This window comes from Diadema antillarum, unplaced genomic scaffold (genome assembly GCF_040938485.1).
Source record: "Diadema antillarum isolate AM-2024a unplaced genomic scaffold, OU_Dant_1.0 scf00000062, whole genome shotgun sequence".
Classification (NCBI taxonomy): Eukaryota; Metazoa; Echinodermata; class Echinoidea; order Diadematoida; family Diadematidae; genus Diadema; species Diadema antillarum.
In genome coordinates, this window is record NW_027270951.1 from 2,756,823 (window position 1) to 2,783,351 (window position 26,529).

The following is a 26,529-nucleotide window of genomic DNA, read 5'->3' on the forward strand; positions in this document are numbered from 1 at the left end:
TCTTTGTTCATGACAACAGACATATATCGTTGCTGGAGTGACAAGACCTTGTATCTGCAATTTTGGTGAAAATTACTTTTTTGTTTGATTAATGGTCAAATAATGAGTTAAGTGATGTCCTGTCCAAATCCCAACTGTCTTTCTCCAAAAATGAAGCCACCACGGCATGTCAAAGGAAAGGCTATCCCATTCGCCACAGTGTTTTGGCCGCCATGTTTTTTGGCTCTCCTGAACATTTGACATTTTGTAGATATGAGGTCTTGTCGCCCCAGCGACGACATGCATGTATGTATGTGTGATGTTATATTTTTTTTCCCCCACCAGATGTACACAGAGTGGGCTAATGCTTTGAAGGCAGCGGGTGAAGACAGTAATGTAGTACTCGCTGTAATAACCGGTAAGTTGTCTGTCTGTCTTCAGTATGTCTTGGTTTTTTGGAGATCATTAGTGAGTGTGAAACATATGTGCATCTGTAGGTCTTGATCTGTATGTAAATATTTTGTCTTTGGTATGTAGTGAGCAAAGGTTTTCTTGATATCTCACAGGGTACCAGACTGGGAAATTCAAGTCAGTGATTCTGAAAATTGTCAACTAACTTTGCTTAAGTCAAATCAACAACGAATGTATTGAATATTTGGCTGGTTTAGTCAATGTGAATAAAAACTCCAAATTTACGTTCATAGCCGTACGTGTCGTATTGGTCTGTATTCATATATTTAATTTGCCTCTTAATACAGGAAGAAACGCAGTAGATTATAATCATTATTTACAAGCTGTACTTCTCAGTGTAAACACATATAAGGGTACAATGTGCAAACTACTTGATATCCATTCCACTTGACTTTGTCAGTTTTTATTTCAAGAAACAACAGGATCAGAGACATGATTTATGATGGATATAACATTAGATAAGGAACTTGGCCCATGATGCCCACAGTAACATGATGTTTACTGAAGCCAAATGCATGTTATGTTGAGATACCAAGAGGATTGAAATGTTTCCTTTTATTCCAGGGATAAGGCAGTGCTATCTGTCCCTTTGAGAGTTAGTATCTCTATCCAAAGACATTATCATGAATATACCAGATAAATGCAAAGGTCATATATGAAACACATCTCACATTGTCCATGAAATTTTGTGTATTAGCAAATTGATATCAACATGATTGTCTTTTCTGTAGTTGAAAAATGTGTTGTTTTTTTTTAAGTCAAAAATAAGGAACAATTTAAGGAAAGTAACAAACTGTTACTGATGCATCTTGCAGGTGAAAGTAAAGATTTCAGAGTAAAAGTGATTCCTCAGGCAATTTAATCTGAATTAATTTTGGTCCCTTGTCAAACAGGTGCCGGTGATTATTACTGCAGCGGTAATGACCTCAACAATTTCATGGGCATTGATCCTAGCAACATGCGTGAGGAGTCTGAGAAGAGCAGTCATCTGTTAGAGTGAGTATTGATGTATCATTAACATTTTAACAGCCTTTACTCCATAAACTCTTAGATTTTTGTGATTGCAGAGAGTGCAAGAGGGAAGCTTCAGATAATATTACCTTTATGTTCTATCTAGTAAAGATAAATGTTCTTTGAATTTGTGAAAAGATCATTGTGTATTTCTAATGCTGCACACTGGCACTGGTCCGACGGTCCAGGACCAATAAAAATCATTGTCGGATCAGTAATGTTTTCAGGAATAGGAGCATTAAAAAAAAATTAAAAACTAGGTATCTGCTGGTTCGACGGACAGGTCGGACCAGTAGAAAAAAATGTGTTAATGTGCAGCCCTATTTCGAATCTTCAAAATAGATTGCTGTCCTATTGAATCAATATGTGTAGTGTGAATTGTTGTATCTATTTTCTATTTGTTATTTTATTTGATACAGCCTGTGTCACATAACATTTTCCTCCAAGCCCATTACCTGGTTAAGTTTATCTCTGCGCTTGTGGTTATGTTTCATAAGTGTTGTAAGTGTGTGCTGTAAATGAGCTACACTGCCATTCAACCAAACTGGTTGAAGGTTGCTGGTCCCCCTCATGATTCATGGGAGACATTATTTGATTGATAGCCATTTCATCAGAAGGGAGTACCGGTAATCATACTACTTCTAAAAACTTTTGTGCCGCAGACATAAGGGTGAAAGGTCAATCTCTGTAACAGAAACCTCACTTGGGCTGCAAAATCATAACTTTGTGAGCCTTGTTACTGCCTTCTACAAATCTAGGGGAGCATTTCATGAAGCATTTTGGTGGGATATTTTTCTTTCAAACTGTAACAAGCTACTGAAATCCTTGCTTCTGATTGGCTGAGAGCAAATTTGTACGACAACTTTGTCGGACAAAATGCTTCATGAAATGCCCCCCAGAACACTGCCACACAACTGCTGTATTGAGGTGTAACAATAGATACTTGTAAAAGTATTTCTGAAAAGAATATTTTTGAAAGGATGTGTTAGTTGTCACATGTCGATCTCTGAATTAATTAGATAAAAAGGACCATTTACTGTTCATTTTATTTGTGAGCCAGTGGTAGACGTATAAGATGAGATCATCAACCCATTCAATGCAACAGTATGCATGATTTCTACCAGTATCATTAGTTTGCGAAAATGTGTGTAATCGAGATTTTCACTTTCTTTACCTGTTCTAATAAAACCATGACAGTGATGGCTTGATTTGACTGAATCTTTTTTAAAGTTAAGTTGGATGTGGGAGTGGAGTGTCTTACTAAGCAAAGTTTTTATTCTTTATCCAACAGAGGCTTTGTGAATGCCTTTGTGGACTTCCCCAAACCCCTGATAATCGCAGTCAATGGACCAGCTGTGGGCATCTCAGTGACAACCCTGGGGCTGGCTGATGTCGTCTACGCTTCAGATAGGGTGAGTTCTTTTAGAGTAGACAGAAAAACAATGACAGTGGCAGACTTGGTTTTATCATTTCTATTCACAATTTATCTTTATTTGACATCTATTTAGGAGTAACCATGAAAGGCAAATAGAAGTCATTGAAAGAGTTTCTGAAACATCTGAATTTCATTTTGAACACCCATCAGTCTGCATGCATCAAATCTCTCATTTGTTTTAACCCTCCCCTCCCCCCCCCCCCAAAAAAAAAAAAAAAACACACACCAAGAAATGTCTAATTCGTAAATAGTCTACTAATTTATCTAAATAATGAAATCTTAACTCTAATCCATCATCCCAAATGCCCTAATATGTGCAGATTATCTAAACAATGAAATCTTAACTCTAACCCATCATTGCAAATTCCCTAGTACAGTACGATCCATCATTGCAAATGACCAATTATGAGCAGATTTCACAATTTTTATCTTGTATGCTTTTCCCTTTAAAACTGATTCTTATCATCATCTAATACTGCATCCAATCTGACATTGTGATTGGGTGTGGATGTGGATATAAAGAGTGAGGGATTACCATATTCTGATTCTAAATCTATCTCTAATGAGGACTGTATCTGTGAGCCCATAATTTGGTTTGCCTGGTAAATGTGTGTTTATACATGTAATTGCTTTGGCCAAATTTTGTTCTGTGTATGTGCGTGAACAATGATACCAAGTACAAGTCTGCGCCTTGAGTGACAAATTTTAATGGCTTTGTCAACAGTGAAGTGCAGTGACGTACCTCATGAAGATAATGAATGTCAACAGAAGCTGACAACATAGAGATGTTTAAAAAGAATATGGTATATTATGACGTGGGGAAATTCAAACGACCTACAGCATGATCTTGATTTTGCTCTATGATGAGATCCGAGAGATCATGAGGTTGATAAAATCAAGTTTGCCTGTGCTATTTGGCACGATGGAAGAGGGAGATATGTTTGAACAGTCCTATAGGACTTCAGACTGTCAAATAATGAGACAGTTCTAACTCAGCATAAAGTTTAATGTGAAGACCTTCCTCTGTCCTTGCTTTAAATCAGTGTAAAGTGCTTACTCTCTGAGTACTTTTTAATGATTAATCACATGCTACTCTTGTTTATACCACTGTCATTCAGCTTGGTGAAAGTACATGTTTTAGAAGTTGTTCCATATAACTCAGTAATTGTTGACCAAACTACTATATGTGACCCTGCACCTCAAAACAAACAAAAAGTCGCCAGACATGAATTTTTAGTTAAGACCATATTCTGAAAGAGCAGACTTTAAGCTTTAAGATTATGTATAACTCAAATCAAATGGACTCTCCTAACCTATCTAAATATTGGAAAGAAAGGACAAACTCAGGAAAAGTGTGATCTGAGAAAAGAGGCTCTGAAGTACAGTGTCTATTCAAGCACATAATCTTTACCAGACCGTGCTGGCTGTGCGATGAATGGGACAAAAAACAGGAAGTAAACCACCAGAGTAACAACAATGAAGGGATTATCTGATTGAACTGAAATTAGGAATGCCTCATTAACACATTCTGTCCATAATTAATGCCAACTTTCAAAGCAGTAGCACTATCTTTTCAAAAGTTATTAGAGTTGAAAGTGAAGAGTGTGGACAAGGTTTTTCAGAAATGAAAAGGGGATTCTAAAGACACACCTAATCACACTATTCTTCCAAAAATGTTCGAGATAAACTGCTAAAAAACATACTTTCCTGCCCGTTTTATGATACCAAATTTTAGCATAATGTAAAAGACCCGCTCTTTCAGAAAATATGAAAAAGTCAAGTTCGGCTAGGTTGACCCATTTCACTTATTTTCAGTCCTCACGCGAAATCAGTGTGTGCGACTTTATGTTCGTTTTGAGGTGCACGATCACAAATCAGTGAGATGAATACACTTATTTGATACAACCAAAAATTTCTAAGCTCTTAACCTTACCCATGTAATGCCACCACCCAAGAAACAACAACAAACAAACAAACAAACAAACAAACAAACAAAAAACAGAAGTCTGTCCCCAGGCATACATTCAATGCATGTCCAATTTTTTTTTTTTGTGTGTGTGTGAATGGGTGTGTGTGTGTATGATTGTGAGCTATCAGCCTTTTCAAGAAGTTTAAAGAGGAATTTCAGTCCAGTAATAAGTTAGTCTGATAAGAAAGGGTAAAATCTTAACAGTGAACATTTGATCAAATTGGTTAAAAATTAGGGAAGTTAATGAAATTGTGAAGTTTCATTATTTTCTGCACAACAGTTCTCGTACAGTTGATATGAATCTGTACATGAGTGAGCTGATGATGTCATCACATCACAATTTGATGTGTTAAATTTGTGTTAAAATTGATTGTGTTAAAAGAATGATGAAAATTCAGTATTTCTGTTATTAAGTGTAAAACATGATGTTATTTCTGAATGAATAACTTCAGAATAATGATCAGTTAGATATCTCAGGATTTGAGACTGGGGTGTAATTGTGTTTGAATGAAAAACTGGGGATCTCAAAAAAAAATGTATGCACGAGCTATATGGCAAGTTGTGAGGGGGTGGCATCATTACTTCAGTATTTGCATATTCATATTGACTGTTCAAGAACTTTCCTGAAAAATTAGCAAAACTTCAAAATGTCATAACTTCCTTGTTTTTCATTTGATTTTTATCAAATTATCATTGTTGTGCTAAGAAATTAAATTAACTCTGTCTATTCAGACTAACTTTCAACTGCACTGACACCTCATCTGTGTCATTTAAAGCAGCCCTCACCATGGTAATTATATGATTATCAGGCATGGCATATCAAACTCTTGGCATGATGGGCTCACTTACCCATTCGTATATGATATGATCAGATACTGTGAAGTGTTTGCCATGATGTTGATATTCACCCCTCCTTTCAGGCAACGTTCCACACGCCATTTGCATCGCTGGGGCAAAGTCCAGAGGGTTGCTCGTCATACACATTCCCCAAGATCATGGGAACGGCCAAGGTAAGGGGAAGTGCACACCGAAATATATACCACATGAAAACTTGCCACCTTGTCTGCAATTAAGATACCAGGGCCCCCTTTTATTAAAAGATACAATTGATTGTAAATTCCCTTTCCTCACAGGCTGCCATAGACTTATGATAGAAATCAATTGTATAATCAGTTATAACTCTTTGTAAAACAGGGCCCAGCTATCAATGAAATAAAGAATTACATGAATTTACAATGATGTGATTCACCTGAAATACAAAGAGATGTACACAGACTTTGATTGGCCCTTCTTCAGGAATTCATTAATGCAAATTGTTGTTGTTTTTTTGTGAATAATTGCTGATACAGCAGACACTAATGAACTTTTTTTTTTAAATATAAACACCAAATTCTCAAAGATGAGCATATCAACTTTATGCAACAGGGATCACTTATGTATGTGTGATCTTAACTCTGACACTTTGCCTCTGGCGCCGGCGAATGATTATTTGTAAAAAAGAATAAGGAAATTTGTAATCGTGCTACAAGAAATGTCTAAGCAATCCATTTGCCTCATACGAGAACAATAATCTTCTCTCTGTATACCTCAGCATGTGATGGACTAAAATACTGGAACTCTCTTGATTTTCAAGTTTTGTCTGTCTGTATTTAGACGTAAACTTAAGTCCAATTTTCTCCAAACATATTGTGTCGTATTTGAACATCTTAGTCATATTGAATGCTTGTATATCTTGTTTATATCAATGTAAAATTTGTAGTCAGTGATATGCACGTGCACATTAAAGGGACTGTACAGTACTGGTTGAGGTGCGGATTCATGTTTTGAACATTCCAAAGTGAGATAATGAGAAACCTCTCATAAAATAAGAAAGAGCGTGTAATTTTAAGAAGGATTCAACATTTATTTGATGAAAATTGGTTTTCAAATGGCTGAGATATCAAAAAAGTGATAATAATAAAAGGCGACATGCCACGCCTTTTATTAGGATCTCTTTGTTTCACCTTGTTTTTTGATATCTTAGCCATTTCAAAACCGATTTTCATCAAATAAACTTTTGATACCCCTTAGAATTGCATGCTCTTTGACATCTCATAGAGTGGTTTCTGAATATCTCGCAAAATGTTAAAAGCTAAATCCTCACCTCAACCAGAACTGTACACACCCTTTAATGTGCTTATCTAGCATACATTCCCCATTTTCCTCTTTCCCTTTCGTGTTCTCTCTTCCTTTGTTTTTCCTTTGTTACGTGTATTTAATGTTGTTATGCATAAAAACCTGTGCATAGCTATTCATTGATGTACCTGTATAGACATTTTTTTTTTTTAAATCTGTGTACAATTGGTTTGCTATCCTTCTTGCTAATGTTTTGCTGGTTGTAAGAGGGACTTTACCACACAAGTTATGTCTCCTTGTCTTTGTTTTCTCTTCAGCATGTACAGAGTATCAAAATTGGTGTATTGTTTGAATGAACACGAATAAATTGAATTTCATTGAATCAAATTTTCGACATGGTTGAAAATAACTTTTAAGAGTATATTGAGGGTAGAGATAGGGTGAACCTAAATGAGTGTTAGATATATTTGTCTGAACTTATAAGCATATATAATACACAAGACTCCTTTCAAAATTGCATGGGAGTTTCTGGAAGATGATATAATATAGTGTATGACATATATTTAGCGAGTCTACATTTTTGCAAATCGGGACTTCCCAATGATTTCACGAGTGGTTAAATTTGCAATCATTTAGTACTGAACTGAACGGAGAAATGCATCACATTCACATCAAGATCAGAGTCATTATTTTGGCATGTCTTTAATTTCGCGAATAGCACCTGATTCGCAAAATTTACCAGTTTTCAAAAAGTCTTTCATTCATGATTTCATAAATACCGTAAACTCTGTGCGAGAAATGAACCAATGCTATGATTGACCCGTCACTTTTTCCTGGCTTATGGTAGTCTAAAACTCTCTCCAAACTTGTGTCTGAAGGCCAATGAGTTCCTGTTGTTCGGAAAGAAGTTGACAGCAGCCGAGGCGTGTGAGCGCGGTCTAATCACAGAAGTCATTCCAGACACCCAGTTCAGGTCAGAGGTGGAGAGGCGTGCTAAGGAATACGCAAAGCTGCCGAAAAATGTGAGTGATGCCATCTTTCTTACCTTATTATACAGCTAGTAGGCAGAGTTAGGGTCGGCGAGTGGTTTGGCTTTTTCATCTTGCTGTCTCCAGTAGTGTTCCTGTCTCATTGTCTAGCTGATATTAAATTCGTTTCACTGGGTAATGCCATCCTGAAACTTGCACACATTTGGGTTTTTGCATGGTTTGCTCCGTGGTAAGTACCATTTTGTTCCGATGGCTAATGAGGTCAGTGCGTGGAATGCATGACCAAATTTTCCATCATTTTCCAAATTTTCTGTAGAGCAGTCATTGCAATTCATAGAGAGTGATGAGAAATCGTTCTCTTTGCCTGAGCTTTGCTTTTCTCTTTGCTGCATTTGATAGATGAAATACACGAAATGTTAGAGACATATTCATAGGGTTGTCTGTTTGTGTATTGGTAGCCAAACATCCAAAAATTTGAATTTTGAATAAACTAAGAAATAATCATTGTAATGAAAGGAGAGAGTAATTTTTTTTTTTTCACGGGAGGGGGGTATGGAATTAAAAACAAAATGTGGACTATCATTTCACAGGACAATCCCTGAATTATTGAAAAGTAAGATGAAATATTGTATTTTCATGTCTTGTCATGAGTCAGCAATTGAAGGTTTTGATACCTACAAAAAGCTACTCAAAAAGGAGGGGAGAAATGCGAAATGACGTTATGGGATTTCTGGTTCAATCCAAATTCTATCTTAAGCAATATTCGTGTCTTTTGTTTCAAAGTGCTATTGCTCTCCCCCGCTGGTGACATGCTTTTTTAGTGTTCTGATTGTGTGTGTCAGCAGTTTTCTGTTTTAACGAAACCATTAGGTTACAGTGGTGGTGTATTGTGTACGTCATGCTCTAGGGACAACCTGGATGATGTCTCTAGAGGTAATTAGGGGTATGTCAAGCCTCTGATGTGAGGAAGTACAATATGAAAATCAGCTTATTATGCCATGCTGTCCTTGTCTAGTCTTCCCATTGAAATGTCTCACTCATATCCGGGATATAACCTTCTCCCAACTAATTGAAAATATGCATAAAAGTTGCCGTGGAAATTGGATAAACATCAGATAAGCTGACTTTTTCCCCCTTCCTGGTCTGATGGAATATTTGATTGATTACACTGCAAAGACCCCCGTTTTGTGCGGTTCTTAAGTTTAATAAAACACTGTCCTTGCTTGGATTTAGTGACTCCTATGAAATACGTCTCCTGCAAATCAAGATTTTTTTTAGTGTGTGTGTGTGTGTGTGTGTGTGTGTGTGTGTTTGTGTTCATGTTTGTACCAGAGTATGTTTTTATACTTTGTATGCTATTTTGAAAGTGTACGAGTCAAGGCTAGCTGCAACTTGATTAATGTAAAACCATAAATTTTTGCGTGCATGAAACTTTCACATGCTTGAATACCAGTGGCAATTTGCAAAACTTTCATGCTATGATTGTGTCTGGTTTTACAGTTATCTCATGTCATTACAAGGGATTTAAAGGATTATAACAGACTTTTCAATTTTATCACTGTGGGTACAAGGCTGTGCAATGAGATGAAACCAAATGTAACAGTCATTAAGAAATGAGAAGTCCAATCCTTTCAAGTAAATAGAACAGACTCAGGGATGGAGTTGAAAAATAAAAATGAACCCAGCAAACATTCTCTCATTTTCAATACTCCTTGTGAGGGCTAGCCTATAATCTGGGCGGAGGATACAGCTATTATCATTGCTGTAATGCTAAATGTCTGGTGCGGTGAGATTATTGTCTTTGCTTTAATAGCGATACGTCTGATGAGGCAAGACTACGAACCGTGGAAGCATCCACCGCCCATATCCACTCATCTTGCTTTAGTCATTGTTTTCTTATTATCGACTGAAGTGATGGCAGTTTTTCATACAAAGACTGCCACTGATTCAAAATCGATGATTAGAAAACAACAACTACAGCAAGACAAGTGGATATAGGCGGTAGATGCTTCACGCGCATCCACTGTTTGTAGTCTTGCCGCATCAGACGTATTGCTTTGCAGAGACAATAGTCTCACAGCATACCAGTAGTAAAGTTCAGTGCATCAGACATTTTGCGTAACAGCAAAGATAATAGCTGCATCCTTTGCCTTGATTACAGGTTAGATGAGGGCGGGCACATGTATACAGCACATGATAAGATAACTACATGCCTTGAGACTCAGAGAACTCAACCACTTCCATCACTCTTTGTCGTTACAGTCCCTGCGACTGGCCAAGAACCTCATCCGCGATGCCGAGCGCGAGCACCTCCACAAGGTCAACCGCGCGGAGTGCGATCTGCTCGTCGACCGCTGGACGTCGGAGGAGTGCATGCAGGCCATCATGGGCTTCTTCTCCAAGGCCAAACTCTGAGTGTAGAATGATGTGGAGAGATGCCTTAGTCCTGTGATTTTCTTATCAGATGCTGATACACACTTGTCATGGCCAGTGATTTTTTTTTTCATCTCTTTATTTCTTTCATGCAATTATCACATGTAAACCCTGTACCACCGACAACCTGGTTTAATCCTGGTTTGATCAGTGGAGAGTTTACTGGGATTTCAGAATCTTGAAAGGGAAAGAGTTAAATAGAATTTCATTATGTTTACGTTACACCATCTTCTTTGTTACATACAGTTTGTACTACAGTGCACTCCCGTTACAACGAACACGGTTATAACGAAATTTCTTTTAAATGAAGTAAATCTTCTGGTCCTAAAATTATCACCATTAAAGTCTATGGTACAAAATTCGCTTATAACGAACACGGTTATAGCGAAATTTCCGTTATAACAAAGTCTTTTCCGAGCGCCACAGACAAAGAAAGACAAAAGAAATGTGCTCCGTTATGACGAAATGCGAATTGCTTTCGAAAATACATAGCGGAACAAGCATTTATAGCGTCTCTGCATGGGTGAACGCTTCACACCACTGTGTGTTCGCTCCTTGTGTCACGCAATTTCTGAGGGGAACTTGCGTTTGTTATTGTAATACAGTTATCCCATCACATTTCACATAGCTTTCCAGTGTATGATGAGTATTCAGCAAATGTAATATGGTATATATACGTGGTTCCTTGTTTTCGTTATATATTGTATTTGTTCGGTTATAACAAAATTTCGTTATAACGAAAGAAAACTGCCGGTCCCGAGCATTTCGTTATAACGGGAGTGCACTGTATAAGATTATAATGTGAGTATAAATGCTTTGGGAAATATACTGCCCCCAAGTACATTGAAGGTTTGCTGTTTATATTGTCTTCTTATCAAACTTCCGAAATAATCCTCACATAGATCTGGATGACACGTATTGTTAAGACTTGTCGAAACTTGATACAAGGACAAAAGTTGTGGTAAAATAACTTAATATTACCCTACACAAAGGGTATATACAGTTATGTTTTACACGCATGGATCTGTTCAAACAACTTCCATGGTGCATTTTTTTTTTGCAACGATTTCTTTACTTCTCTCCAAAACTGGCTTGCACTTACCTAAAATGAATTGGCTTTAAGTTGACAGTATGATTGATTAAAACAAATTAGACTCCCTCTACAATACCAGACCTAGAGCAATATTACACTCTTTCACAATGTGTTCTCGGTGAACTTGCATTCAAAGTTTGCTTTATAACTCCAGCGACTGTGGAGCAGTAATAGAAGATATGATATCACTTTCAAATTACAAGAAAAGATGTCTTTGCTCTCCTCTAAACCTTTGGCACACAAAGTTGTGCATGAGTGACAGATCGTCAGTATGATGTTATCTTGCCCTGAGTATATCCTATCAATCTAACTGTCACTGTTTGGTCATTTGATAGTCATGCTTTGTTCCTTGGGGAGAGTTGAATGGAAAGTATACAGTGTGATATATCTTTTGAATAATGCCCTGTTAGATATTGCACTCTGTGGATGCCTTTAATATTTTGTGCTCACTTTTCACTTATGAACTTTGATATATTGGCCTTGAGCAAGACAAAATTTATTGGCGAAATGTGAGTTTGAAGAGGGAAGGCGGAATAGGAACAATAATAACCCAGTGTTTGTGAAACAGTGTTATATCCTGTTTCCAGCCAAAATCATCAGTATTTGGGGTTTATTGTCATCACAGAACTTTGGTTTTTTTTCCCCTACTTACTTACTGTTGCTACTCATGAAACAGAGTGGAAGCAGTGTTGTTGTTGTTTTTTTCTTTTTGGTCATTTTGCAATGTTACGACTTGTCTTTGTGTGTCTGTTCTGGTGACCAAGTTCTGATTTTATCGAGAATAATTTATATATGCCTTTCAGTTTTAAGTTGGAATGAGAGCAAATCAAAGATTTTGAGATTAAAAGGGCAAAGGAATCGTTTTTAGATAGACATTGCCAAAGGCCGCATGCTAAAGGATTGTAACAGCATAATTTCATTCAACAATCAGATTGATTAGGTTCAAAGAGGGGGGATCTATTGTATACCCTTTGTAGCTGCAGGTGTATTTGACATGCAATTCAACCTGCTATACATTTCTACTTTATTTTATATCTTTGTGTGCATGCATAAGAAGTTTTCATTTTGTATGTGTCTGTCTTTTGTGAAAAGGCATGGGCACAAATACTGAATTTACATCAGTCTAGTCAATTACTTGTATGCCTAATGCAGCTGAAATTACATAGATTGATCTGAGGTGGTGCCACTAAATACTGAAAAATATATGTGACACATATTTATCAGTACCCTCCTAAGGGATGTTCATACAAAATGGACCATTTATCAGAAGAATTCATGTCGTCCTCAAATTTTTACGACAATATTGTATTTTGTGTTGCCGAAAATAGGCAGTGATATTGAGCAGGGTGTGATGGAATGACTTGTGGGAGAAAATTTAAGGAAAGAGCTTACCTATTCATTTTTTTTTTTGTATGTTATTTTCATGTTTAAGTATCCTTACACTCGAAGAAAATTAGGTTCAACCTTGCGTCTTTATACCAGTGTCATACTGGAAGCACCTTTAAAGGTGCAACTTTGCACTCTTCTGGTGTGAAAGGTGCAAACAAACTTGATCCTATTTTGCTGAGAGTGTACAGAGCTGTGTTGAAAAAAAATAAATGAAAATAAAAATGTTACAGACCATGAACATGTTTTATATTAAGATGTCTATATGGCGTATTTCTGATCGTTTTCACCTCATAAACATGCAGAATATTTGGGCATTTACCTTACAGTAAAGGCCTGCTGTTATTGTAATTCTAAGCAATGTGCTTGTGAAGTCATCATCGAGCTGACATCATACATCATTAAACTACTTGAAGTGACAAGCATGGCTGTGGAGCAAGTTTTAAATGTTGCACCAATCTTTCAGCCTAGTTAGCAGCAAAGAATCAATTTTAATAGCTTTACAACAAGGATACCAAAGGCAGAACCACTTCTCTTTTTATGCAAACATAGAAACTTGATCAAATTTAGATATATTCAGCAATTAGTTTGCTGACACTGACTATTGAAGCTGCTCCATGTAAATTCTGACCTCTCCGAGATATGATCGTGAGATGCAGCCAACATGCATATTGACACCACAGAGATATGTACTAAAGAATGATCGACAGCAATCCAAAATTTCGCCGGAATCGCTGAATCGCTCCCTGAATAGCTTTCAGATGGCTTTCAGACATTATGCAAATAACAGTCTGCCATACTCTGTGATCAAAATGAGCACGTATAGTCAGATGGTGTCAGACTGTCTTGTGTTCAGTGACATTGGGTGACGTTAGTGAGTGATAGGATAAAAAATTGATATGATTGCATTTTTAATATCCCCAACTCTCAGGGGGCTGCAATAAACTGAATGAAATGTCATAGTGTGACATATTGAAACCTGATTTATGATAATGATTTCCTTTGGTTGATTGATGGTAGACAGTGAGACATTGAAAAAATGGCGGATGGGAAGGGAAGAAATTGAACAATAATGCAAAAAAGAAAGAAAGAAAGAAAGAGAACAACAGATTCTTTGTGAGGAATTTATAAGGAAGATCGTGACCCCTTGTGTGTATGTATGTGTGTTTCTGTGTGGTTGTTTGTGTGTGTGTGTGTGTTGGGGGGGGGTGTATGAATTCGAAATTCATTTGTTGGTATAGTTATACATCTGCATTGTGTTGTCATAAAAGCAGAACAGTTAAATATACTTCAGCAAGTGATCAATAAAAACTAGGGGTGCCCGGTGCATCTATAAACACACATGTACCAACAAGTAAAAGCGTCTGTAAAGAGAGGGAAGGAATGCAAAAAAAAGAAAAGAAAAAAAGAATTGAAGATTGACAGTCAGAGAGGATTGTGAGAAAACAAAGTAAAAACTGAACCGTTGTGGCTTGGTATGGGGAAAGGGATACATTGTTCCATTCAAGTCATTGTAAAGGGGGAGGGAGTGTAAACCAAAATGACAATGTAAGCCTCGTCGATAGCAGGAAAGAGGAAAGTTTGAAAGCCATTGAAGGAGTAAAGGGAAAGTGGCTAAATATATAGTGGGTACTTAGTATTTTGAAAGGAGAATGCCTTGAAGAACACTGCCATGATGTCCCCATTAAATTTCCAGGTACCTTCAAAAATCATCAATTAACCAGACTTCCATAGACTTCCGACCACTGGAAAGCTTAATGCTGTTCAGTTCAGTTTATCCAATAACAAAAAAGAACAAAAACAAAAAACAAAAAACAACAACAACATATAACTAAGCAGGACCAAAGAATGATAACAATGGAATAGCAGTGAGCCAAACAAAGCATTACAAAATATTCATTATGTTTTAACATTTATAGGAAAGAAACTGGAAGGCTATATGCCTTATAATTCATAAAAGCCTGTAATATATCCTGCGTAGTATGTTCATTAAAAAAACAGAAATGCATTAGTGTAGAGTTATATCATTCTTTATCTAGGAAGCTCATGGACAATGAATCACACTCAATGACGGTGGTTTTAGCGGAATATCAACGTTACCTGTCACTTCAAAAGCCATCCGTATTTTGTCCATGAAAAGCCATCAGCACAATGGTAACAACTAAGAGGGAGCTTCCATTTTAAAAATGTAAATGACTTCTTTATCAATCTTCATTTCAGATCCATTAGCAAAGTAGGCCCTTCTGTCCGGTTATTTTATTTTATTTATTCATATAGTTATTCATTTATTTTTGCGGGGTGAGGGTGGGTGGGTGTGCATGGGAATGAACATTTTCTTTTATGTGTGTGTGTGTGTGTGTGTGTGTGTGTGTGTGTGTGTGTGTGTGTGTGTGTGTGTGTGTGTGTGTGTGTGTGTGTGTGTGTGTGTGTGTGTGTGTGTGTGTGTGTGTGTGTGTGTAGAGGGGGAGGAAGAGAGAGGCAGAGGGTATCCAGTCCATTGGAGTACTTGTATGTATTGTGATCGTTTTGTATGTTGGTTGAGTGGTCACTGGTGTAATGGCTGCTTTTAAATGTTTTTACAGAGAGTGATTAATTCTGTCCACAAACTTTACATTTGCATATAATCAAAACTAGATTTTCGAACAGATCAAACACACGGCACCCGCACACGCACACACACATACACATCCCGCAGTAGAGGAACATGAATATGAATGTGATTTAATATTTGCCTTTAAGTGATCTATAATTTCGATACGAGAACGATTGACTGCGGTCCATAACTATTCAAGCAATTATTGACTTGTGCAAAAAATGAATGAACTAAAATACGACCTTTCCTAGTTCGGAAGGTAAAAACTTCAAGGGCACAGTTGCTACGTTATACATCATGTCATATCGAATGAAGTGAACTTCTTTCTTCGATATTTTGTTTCCCCTGTCAGCTGTCAAAAGGGTACATTTCCAGGCCGTATGTCTCACGAATCACTTTTATCACTTCCTGTCAACTCGGTCGTATGTGATGTTTGGTGGCTAGATACCCTTCTAGGGCTTCTTAGCCTCTTCTCTTTCCCAATGACAAACTGAATAAATGCCATTACCGGAAGAAACCCTACGAGGAGAAGATAAAAAAAGTGTCAGTCAGTGTCATCTCTAATTGAGGTGGCTGTCACGGTCAGATGTATCTCGTGCAATTATTCATGACAAAAAAAAAAAAAAAAAAAAAAAAGAGAGAGCGTTACAGCGAGGACAAGATTCATTGAGATTGGTTTCAGTTGACAGCATCGTTATCTGCACTTGAATACGTCTCATCTCGGCTGCACGAAGGTAAATTTGATAATAGACTCTATCAATGCCATCTCTGATATTAGTGAAGGTAGATGAGTTTTTCCCCGTGCTCGCAATCAATTCAGCGAGTCTGTCATTAATTTCGTTTAAAAACCGGTGACAACAGCGCACTGGGCTGTGATAGAAAATGCTGACAAAAAATGCGACAACTTTCAACGACATGTTATCACTGTACTATCTTCCGGAAGAGTGTCGATATACAATATAACACGTAAAATGAAAAAAAAAAATAGATAAATAAATAAATTCAAAAAAATGAATAAAATTTAAAAATAAGAATTTAAAAAAAAATCTCTCTAACAATCATACCGGGAAAAAAAAAATGTAAGGCTTCTGGAACGTCCCTACTGTATTCAGCAGAGGACTAAATGAAAACTATATAAGGGTGGATCAATATGTAGCAGGTGAAGGAATCGAACAAAAATAATATTGTTTTGCTGATGGAGAGAGGAATTATTCGACGGAGGAGGGAAGGGGGACGGAGAAGGGGAGAACGATACCGTCTTACCATAGCTTAAAGGGTGTGTACAGGTCTGGTCGAGGTGAGGATTTAGCTTTTAACGTTTTGCGAGCTGTTCAGAAACCACTCATTGAGATGTCAAAGAGCATGCAATTCTAAGGGGTACCAAAAGTTTATTTGATGAAAATCGGTTTTGAAATGGCTGAGATATCCAAAAACAGGGTGAAACAAAGAGATTCTAATAAAAGGCGTGTCCTGTAGTCTTTTATTATTATCACTTTTTTGAATATCCCAGCCATTTGAAAACCAATTTTCATCAAATGTTGAATCCTTCTTAAATTTACATGCTCTTTCATATTTCATGAGAGGTTTCTCATTATCTCACTTAGGAATGTTCAAAACATTAATCCCCACCTCAACCAGTACTGTACAGTCCCTTTAATCCATGAAGCTTAAAGGGATGGTACAGTATTAGTGGAGATGAGGATTGGGCTTTTAATTTTTGCGAGATATCAAGAAACCACTTATGAAATGATACAGAGTATACCATTCTAAGACGATTTCAAAGTTTATTCGATGAAAATTGGCTTTGGAGTGGCTGAGACATCCAAAAACAAAGTAAAACAAAGCAATCCTAATTAAAGATGGGTCCCACCTTTTATTAGGACTGCTCTCAGCCATTTCAAAACCAATTTTCAAGTAAAAAACAACATTGAAACCCTCTTGGAATTACATTCTCTTTCATATTTTCTAAGAGGCTTCTTATTATCTCACCAAAATATGTCAGAAACCTGAAGTTAGGTCTCAACCAAAACTACAAGATCCCTTTAAATGGTGGTAAGCGTAAAGAGAAATTAAAGTCGACTTAAAGGAAATCGAGTGAAATCAAACCAATACCAAAACATTAAAAGTTTCAACAATTGTCAGACATTAGCTATCAAAGTGAAGAAGTTCTGCAAATTTCACGTTTCACGAAAAAAGTATGTAAACGTACCAAGCTGTGCCAAATTAAGATTTCTGGTCATCTCCTCATAATTTTTATGTTGACCATGAAGCACACAAATCTTCGGGGTTTTTTTTTCTTCACATGGTAACAATGATTACAATTATGTTTGAAAATTATGATAGAATTGAAATAGAAAATGAAATAGCATGGCAACTATTATCTCTCTCTCTCTCTCTCTCTCTCTCTCTCTCTCCTTCTCTCAACATATATAATATATAATATGTATGTAGGCCTATGTATATAGGCGCATATATATATATATATATATATGTGTGTGTGTGTGTGTGTGTCTGTGTGTGTATGTATGTATGTATGTATACAACTTTTGCACGGAGAGAGGTGTAGTTGCTACATTATCAACCATTAACATGAATTTTATTCGTGTCAATTTGTGTTTGTATAAACCAACGGGAGAGTTGTCAGCAAAGATCTTATCATATCACCTTATCTAATTTGCATGAATTGCGGTCGTCCGCCTGCTTTGGGACACTATGTGATTTTGCAATTTTCCGACTCTTCTAATGTTCAATATCGATGGAACTTATACTACCATGCTTGTTTTACTTTACTACATTAGTTTATTAAACTCATCGAGAATGATATGGGGAGGGGGGAGGGGGGGGGGGGGGGTTCACAGGCCGCCTGAAATGTGACACAGACACCGCAGGACAATTACAGACACGTGGTGCACAGCCAAGTCTTCCTAATGATCTAATCTAAAATATTAACGATGCTTTTGTTACCACACAATTTGCAATAAGTCATTGTTAAAGTGGTGGAATTAGAGTCGTTCTACAAACACAGGGAGGGGAAGGGGAGATGTCAATTATTTCATACGAGACGTAAAGGCGCCATGACAGACGATCATACACAGCCAACAGTGAATGGCGCCTCAGCGGACCGTCACAACCAACAGGGAAAGTGAGCGGATGTGAAATTTAGGGACTCCCTGTGCATGCACTGTGCATACAATAACTACCATCGTTGACAGCCATTTGCCAGCTCTCCGCGTCAAATCTTAATTTTTGCCTTTTGGTCTAGTCATTATTTACTTTAAAATCATGGTTATTGAGCTCGGTTTGCAATTTTGATTCAGTTACATCGACGGTAGATAATAAAAATTCTGTTCATTTTAAACTACAATGAAGTGAACTGGTACGATGTACAGCTTCTACATCTGAAGTAAATTAATGTATGTTGGAGCTGCAGTATACAATCATAATGATATAGGCCTACATATTGTTTATAATCATTCTGGTAATTGTTATAATGTTCAAAGCGCAAATTTCCTTTATCTCTCAGAGAAAGTAAGTGATAAACGTCCAGTGAGTCTTGAATGACGAAAATGATCGGACGTCGTCATTTTTTAGTCTTGTTTGATATGTTTAATCCCGTTTTGCTTGCGCATGCGCAGAGTAATTTTCGCGTCTGAAGGGTGTATAAGATTGGATGGGAAGCCGAGGAATCATCAGTATCAGCCGCAAGCTTGGCAGCAAACCCAAATTGCGAGATACCTTCTAAAATGATCTCACGACATCTCATTGATTAAGGGATATGAGGGCCGAATAATCCCAGGTGCATGCGGATTTCCCTAGACCAGATCGCGGGTGGGTAAGTGTATAATTTGATCTAATGTGTGCATTGCATTCAGAAAGACAAATTTGAATTCAGAAACTTTATACCTTAATGTGGTTTTTAGAGTTCAGCTTCTCGAACTTTAAACTTTGACCATGTCAAGATCAGATAATTCACCTGCATGGTATATAAAGCATCTACCTGCATTGCTTTTGCATTCGTATTTGTATTTGTATTTGTATGTGTATTTATATTTGCGTTTGTTTTTATTCTATATGTATTTTATACATTTATCTTTCCCCCCCCCCCCCAAAAAAAAAAAAAAAAAAAAAACATCCCATCATCAGCTGCGTCTGAATAATAGTGTTTGGTTTGTTTGTTTGTTTTTTCGAAGTTCCGATGAAAATATTCATGTGTATGCATACAACTACCCAGGAAACGGATAGATCTACTTATATGGAACGACATAGCCATAAAAATATCCAAGAAGTGAAACATAATATGGTACATTGAATTTCACTGGTTTGTGTGTTGATTGCATATACATGCATGTAGATGTACTAAGGACTACACAAGAAATGTAAGCTACGTGTCCTAGAAATAATATAAATTTGGCAATGGTCCCATTCTAATGGCCATCTGGTTGTATTTCGTAGCACTTCTACTATTAACGGAATGACCTATTAACAGTTTCAGTGAGGTCTTGGAAGACGGTGACAGTACTTGGACCAATTCGTCTACAATATACTTTAGTTTAATTTTCCATTTGAAGTTTCACATAATATAGGACTGAGATGGTGCAAAATCGTCAACATTAGTAATGCCCTGAACGTCTGGCTCTATATTTTGCGCTTTTTATGATAATTCTGCGTATTTTATGGAAATGCGGTATAAACAAAATCGGCTGAAAACAAACAAATGAAGCGCAAAAGAAAAAGAATTTGCACATAAAAACTTTGATTGATTAAGAAAGGACGGGTCTAAATATATTACATTGGCAATTTCGGAACCATATTTTCAACATAATATCCTATTTTCACTTTTTCCACATCGGAACAAATCATACTTAGATATTTTGCATTTGCCTTACATAAAATGTCGTCTTATTCAAACCGTTGTTAATTTTTTCATTACATCATTTGAATGATTTTAAATCGATTTATGTTATGAATTTTATAGATTGTATATGTACCTCTTTAAGATCTACGTTTTTTGAAGTATGCCTCCAGGACTAGAGTAATGTTTACTTATGTTTTCATTTTTGTTGAATGTCTTGTTAAAGATTCGTGGCATTCATCCTTCCAACTGCAAAATGATTTAGCGTCATGTAGGAATTGAAATTGAAATTTTAAAATTGAAAAGGTGTTTTATCGCTCAATATCCATCGCAGACTGAATTGCAGACATTGTACACACAGTACCGGTTGTATAATGACGATAAGAAAGATGCCTATAATAATGATAATGACGATGCTTAAGAAACAAACAAGAACCTTACTCTTGGGCATTATAATCACTTAGAACTACCCCGGAGGGTCCTATATAGAACGAAGCTTGATTTTCCCGCTCCAAAGCTCTCTTCTTCCTAGAATCTTTTTGTTAGTTGAGATTGTAGTTATCAAGACAGGCTAAAAGGACAATCTCATTTATTCAGTGTTATTAGTCATGTATTTTGTTTAATTTGTGTACTCTCTATTAATTTCATCTACTGCTCATAATGAGGATTTGGTTTGTAACTCCGAAATGTTTTTCTTCACTAATAAGAAATTCCATGTCAACTGTTAATATTACATAGAGATAATTTCCACATTTTGATATTAATCCTAAATAAAAGAATTGAATTTACATTTTAAATAGAAAATAGATTCCAATTTAATTAAACTTTATGTAGAAACTTAAGCGTTAAAGGAGCAAACTGACTGCGGGATCATATTGTAAATGAGTGTAAACAATATTGACGAAATTTGAACAGCAAAATATATGTTGATAATGTTGCTACAATCAAGGGAAGAATTTTTCTCCTTTATTTCAATATTAAACTATACATCGAAGAATAGTGGCACGACGAATCATAGGCGCTGACTAAACGTAACTATACTTTTGCAAGCCTCAGCATGGTTCACGTTTGCTTCTAAATACGTGACACACTGCATACCTTACGGATCGTGGCATCGTAACTGACTTTCCGTCTGATATGATTAATGAATAACATGCGATCCATCAGCGGGATGGTTTGTGACTTTCTCTTTTTTTTCCTGCATGATATAGTGCAGAATTTCCAATGTAAAACGACAAAATTAAAGCGAAAGTGCGTCTGTTCTTGTCCGGCCCACTTTTTCATACGCCCATGTTGATCGTTGATCGCTTGTATCATGGTTACGCGTGACGCATGCCATGTCCCCTCGTGTAGTATTAAATATTTGAACATTACGACATTATATCTATATCTATATCTATATCTATATCTATATCTATCCAGATTTATATATATATATATATATATATATATATATATATATATATATAGTATGATTGTTTCCCCATCACTTATTTTCAGAATGGGTGAGAGACAAGAAATCATCCCTTCAGAAATAGTATTATACAAAAAGAACCGAAAGGACTGCACGTGCTATTGAAATTTACCTTTTCTATTCTTTTCTATTCCTTGAAGCGTTCGGCCAGTTCTTGTCAGGTTCATACATGGTTGGGCCGTGTGAAATACACGGTGTATATGCCTGTGTGCGTGTGCGTGTGCGTGTGTGTGTGTGTGTGCCTGTGCACATTGTGTTTCTATGTTATCTTTTTTTCCACAAATTTTAAATACTAGTATGCCCCTGACAAGCGACATGTCGGTCCAGATAGATCCATTAATGGATTGTCCTAAATTGAATTCGAGGGCAGGTGGTGGGCGATTTATCATTAATATCGATTCATCCTTCATAAAACATTGCCGTCACTGAAGCTAATTTCTCGATGATTGACCTTGAATTTTGACATGATTGACTGCCCTGAGACTTTGCGGGGATGCGTACAATGCCATGGTCAGTTTCCTGCACGATGAAATAGAAGTGATTTACATAATCATAAAGCATGTTTAAAAGCCGTAATTTCAACAGTTACCTCAAAAGATACTGATTTATCTTTCATTTATTTTAATTTGTGTGTGTAGCTACCATACACTCTCATTACAGACGACAAGATCTCATGTGTTCTACTGCAATGGAACAACGTTTTCAGCTGTGGATTGTTACTACACTAGCAATCACAAGCACATTGGTTTACGACGTTTCTTCGAAAGGTACGATCGCCATGTTTTGTCTTGTATTGTTTTGTTTTTCTTAGTCATAACGAGAAATTCCTGACCAAAAATGGGAATGTCGACAAGACATAAACGACACTACGGATGTTTGAAAAGATCCGAAAAATCAAAATAAATAATGTTCGTAAATCCAAAAATGAAGATACTATGCACACAAACAAATCTTCGAAATTATGAATCTAATTTCGTTTTCGGGTTAAAGGCAATAATCTACCATTTGCAGATGAAACAAATACCCAGCATTAGTGCTTTAATATAGTTCTAATGTGAGTTAGGGAGAACGACAACCACTGTAAAAGTTTGAATACATATAATTGATGTTAAATATGTTGAAATACACAAGATGTGAACAATAGAAATGTTTCCATATTAAACCATCTTATAGTTATGGTTTAATGAGAAAAATACTGATATTCCAACAAAGCTTGTATTTTAGGCTTTATTGTGAAAATTTTATACGGGAGGGTATTTAGTGATACAGCAGACCTACACATATGCATCAGATATCTTGAACATTATTTATGTACTGCTCCCAAAGGTAAACAGGACCTTGGGAATAGCGAACCATATTCATGGTTTGTCCATGGTTTAAACCAGGGACAAAGATTGTACCATCTTCGTGAATTCGGGCCTTAGTGTTTCGAGGATGATCCTATTCATAAATTTATAGATTTGATATAAGAAAAAAACAGGTATAAACATTGACATAAGGACAAAGTGGAAAAGCTGCACATAATTATTTCTTAACCCGTTCCACACTGAATTCTGAAATCCCCATAGACTTAATACACAGGCCACCAAGTTCCCGTACGGAACGGGTTAATTACCCTTCACCTTACTGACTCGTAGTATATTGGTGACAACTTCCAAAGCTGTCCAATATGCTACCAGGTGTTCTTCTGTGTCTTCAAAATGTTTCGGTTGCATCTAGACAAAGTAACGATTCATACACTGTCATATAGACAGAATGAATACTAATTGAAATTATACATACATAGGCTACTTTTATACGGTTACAAACTTTGGATTTTTTTTTCTTCAGAAATATCGATCCATGTTGAATGATTGTATAATAAACGGTAAAAAAAGTAATACAAGTACATTTCGTGTATTTCTCATCCCTATGATCTTAAGAGGTCCCGGACGGATTCATCTGTCAATTCAAATGAAGTCAGACATTTATCCGATCTAATATTCCAAGAATCAAGCTATTCTTTGAGGATTTTAATGGTTGATATAAGTATCACATCCTTACATTACCTCATACACATGAGTAGAGATAAAACGAAATCTTGCCTTTGTCTTCTCGAAGACTTTTTTTTTTGTTATACTTGGCTTTTATTTCTCAATCGGACCTTAAAGACAGCCAATCCCTTTTGCATGCAAATTTTTGAAAAATTGGTGAGAACACTTAGGTATTGAAGAAAACACTATTTGGAAATCTCCTGTAAATTTTGAACTCAAGAGGGTCTTTATTTGATTAGTTAAATTGACCGTTAAGATTTGAATAATTTTTTTCGTACTACGAAAAAATTACAAATCTAAACTACTAGTCTAGTTTTACAGACCTGTGTGATGCACTTAGTTGTACATGTAGTTCATGTAAGTGGTGTGTTGTTATTTGCCATTGACAACAAAGTAAGAGAAGCTAGTGAATTCTTCTTTTCTGACAGCTTTAACATGCATATCTGTTGTTCGAAGTACAAGTGTCATATTACAACCACAGGGGGATTAATGTATGCAGCTGTGCCTAGTACACAGAATACGTTACGGTGAGCGTTTGGTGCATTATTTGAATTTTAACGGCTAACAACCTTCAAATATCACAGAAATGTTATAGATTTACAATAGTCTTGTCATTCTGGTGGAATATATCATGTTCTGTGCTATTTGGGAAGGAATGCAAAAGGGAAGGGCCATCTTTAAAGCAAGAAATAACAGAACGCTTTACGAAAGCTTTTCATTTCCTGTGAACAATATCATACAAAATAAATTGGTGATCTCACCACACCTGCACATCGCCTTTTGTTCTCGTCAGAATTCCATGATTCATTTCTGTGTGAATTTTGTAGTATCTCAAAATTAACATTTCTCATCAACATGCGTGAAAATTTTCCGCCTTGTCCATGTGCAGGAATAGAAAAACCTCCCCTTGTCAGCATGATCACTCACCCGTGACGTCCTCTTGACACCATTTCGTGAAATTGCATCATCGCTTATATCTTCATAATTTATTTCTTTTTTTTTTAAATCCAACAGCAGAGAGAACTCCTTTTCAGGTGATGCAATAATAATGGGGTCATCCCACTAGACCGACACCCACGAGTCACACAGTCCATGAGTTCGACATTAAAAACGGGTCCATGAGTCATACAGGCCATGAGTTCGACACTAGGCAAATAAAGCCCATGAGTTCGACACTTAAGTAAAAACAGCCCACGAGTTCGACAGATAAAACACGGGGCTTAATGTGTCGGTCTCGTGGGCCTTGTTAGCTATAGTGTCGAACTAATGGGCTGTATGACTCGTGAGCTGTATAACTCATGAGCTGTATGACTTGTGAGCTGTGACTCGTGGGCTGTATGACTCATGGGTGTCGGTCTCGTGACGTGCACCCATAATAATTATGCAGTGTACAAAGCAAAGACTGAGTTTCTCATATTCAATGTTGCATTATTACACGGTTTGTTCTTGCGGTGAATGAATTGGAATCCTATCACTTCTGAGAAATCTACAAACGTTTGAACGTGTCTCTGAAAACAGAGTTTAAGAGTAAACAATGTTTTTTTCCCTCATCTCTTAAAAAAACTGTTTTCAAGACATTTCTGTTTAAAAAGTGTTATGAATGAGTTTGGCTTTGCATCTTCGGTATTTACATTGTACAGTACATTTCTGATTTTTTTCTCCATTTTCATCCATCTCCCTTAAAGCGCATAGAGACACTATACGGTAGTGATAAGCGTTACATAAGCACTGTATTATCAATTTTATTATTGTTATTATTATTTTCTCTCTCTCTCTGCCAAATTCTTACAGCAGAAATTCAAATTTGTGGGGAACAAGCAGTAGTACTTGACGTTGGGACGCCATCTGTCGTTCTTGCTCCTCCGATTCATGACGTAACTGAGGATGTATTCAACTGCGTGTATAACATCTCTTGCCCATCCACGATTCATCGCATCGGCTTTCAGATTTTGAGAGCAGATTTCAGGTGGTTAAACAAGAACAATTAATAATTTACTACTGATGACATGAAATTGACTTTAAACGTTTGTTTATGATTATAGTGTGTACTTTTTCTGCTTATTGAGCCCACATTACGTTTAACAAGATGTGAAAGAACACTATCATGTTGAACATAGACGCGCAGCAGGTGACAAGTAGACGTATACAGGTAGCCACATGTCTCATTCATTAAAGGGATTGTACAGTTATGGTTGAGACCTAATTTCAAGTTTCTAACATTTTTGGTGAGATAATGAGAAACCTCTTATAAAATGTGAAAGAGCATGTAGTTCTATGAGGAATTCAACGTTTATTTGATGAAAATTGGTTTTGAAATGGCTGAGATATCAAAAAGAGCGATTCTAATAAAGTGTGGGACCCACACTTTATTACGATCGCTTTGTTTTACTTTGTTTTTGGATGTTTCAGTCATTCCAAACCCGATTTTCGTCAAATAAACTTTGAATTCCTCTTAAAATGGCATGTTCTGTACTATATCATTAGTGTTTTCTTGGTATCTCGCAAAAAGTTAAAAACCCAATTCTCATCTCCACCAAAACTGTACTATCCCTTTAATCAATTTCATAAAATCGAACATGCGCTACGCTACTGAGTAAACTATATCGTAGGTCGATCCAGGAAGGATGTTATTGTCAGAGAAATAGTAAACAAAGGGATGATGCGTCAGGGAAAAAAAAAGAGGAAAAATGTAACAG

The 26,529-nt window shown here is 36.6% G+C and overlaps 1 protein-coding gene across 1 annotated transcript in view; it reads left to right on the forward strand.

The window, feature by feature from the left end:
• The window catches only part of LOC139716161 (enoyl-CoA delta isomerase 2-like), a 31,619-nt gene extending 19,443 nt beyond the window's left edge, over positions 1-12,176 (forward strand). The window contains exons 5-10 of the mRNA XM_071627721.1: positions 325-397; positions 1,344-1,446; positions 2,753-2,873; positions 5,786-5,875; positions 7,859-8,002; positions 10,232-12,176. Coding sequence (XP_071483822.1) covers positions 325-397; positions 1,344-1,446; positions 2,753-2,873; positions 5,786-5,875; positions 7,859-8,002; positions 10,232-10,384 — 684 coding nt within the window. The 3' untranslated portion in view covers positions 10,385-12,176. The remainder of the gene's footprint in view (positions 1-324; positions 398-1,343; positions 1,447-2,752; positions 2,874-5,785; positions 5,876-7,858; positions 8,003-10,231) is intronic.
• Positions 12,177-26,529: the final 14,353 nt, after the last annotated feature.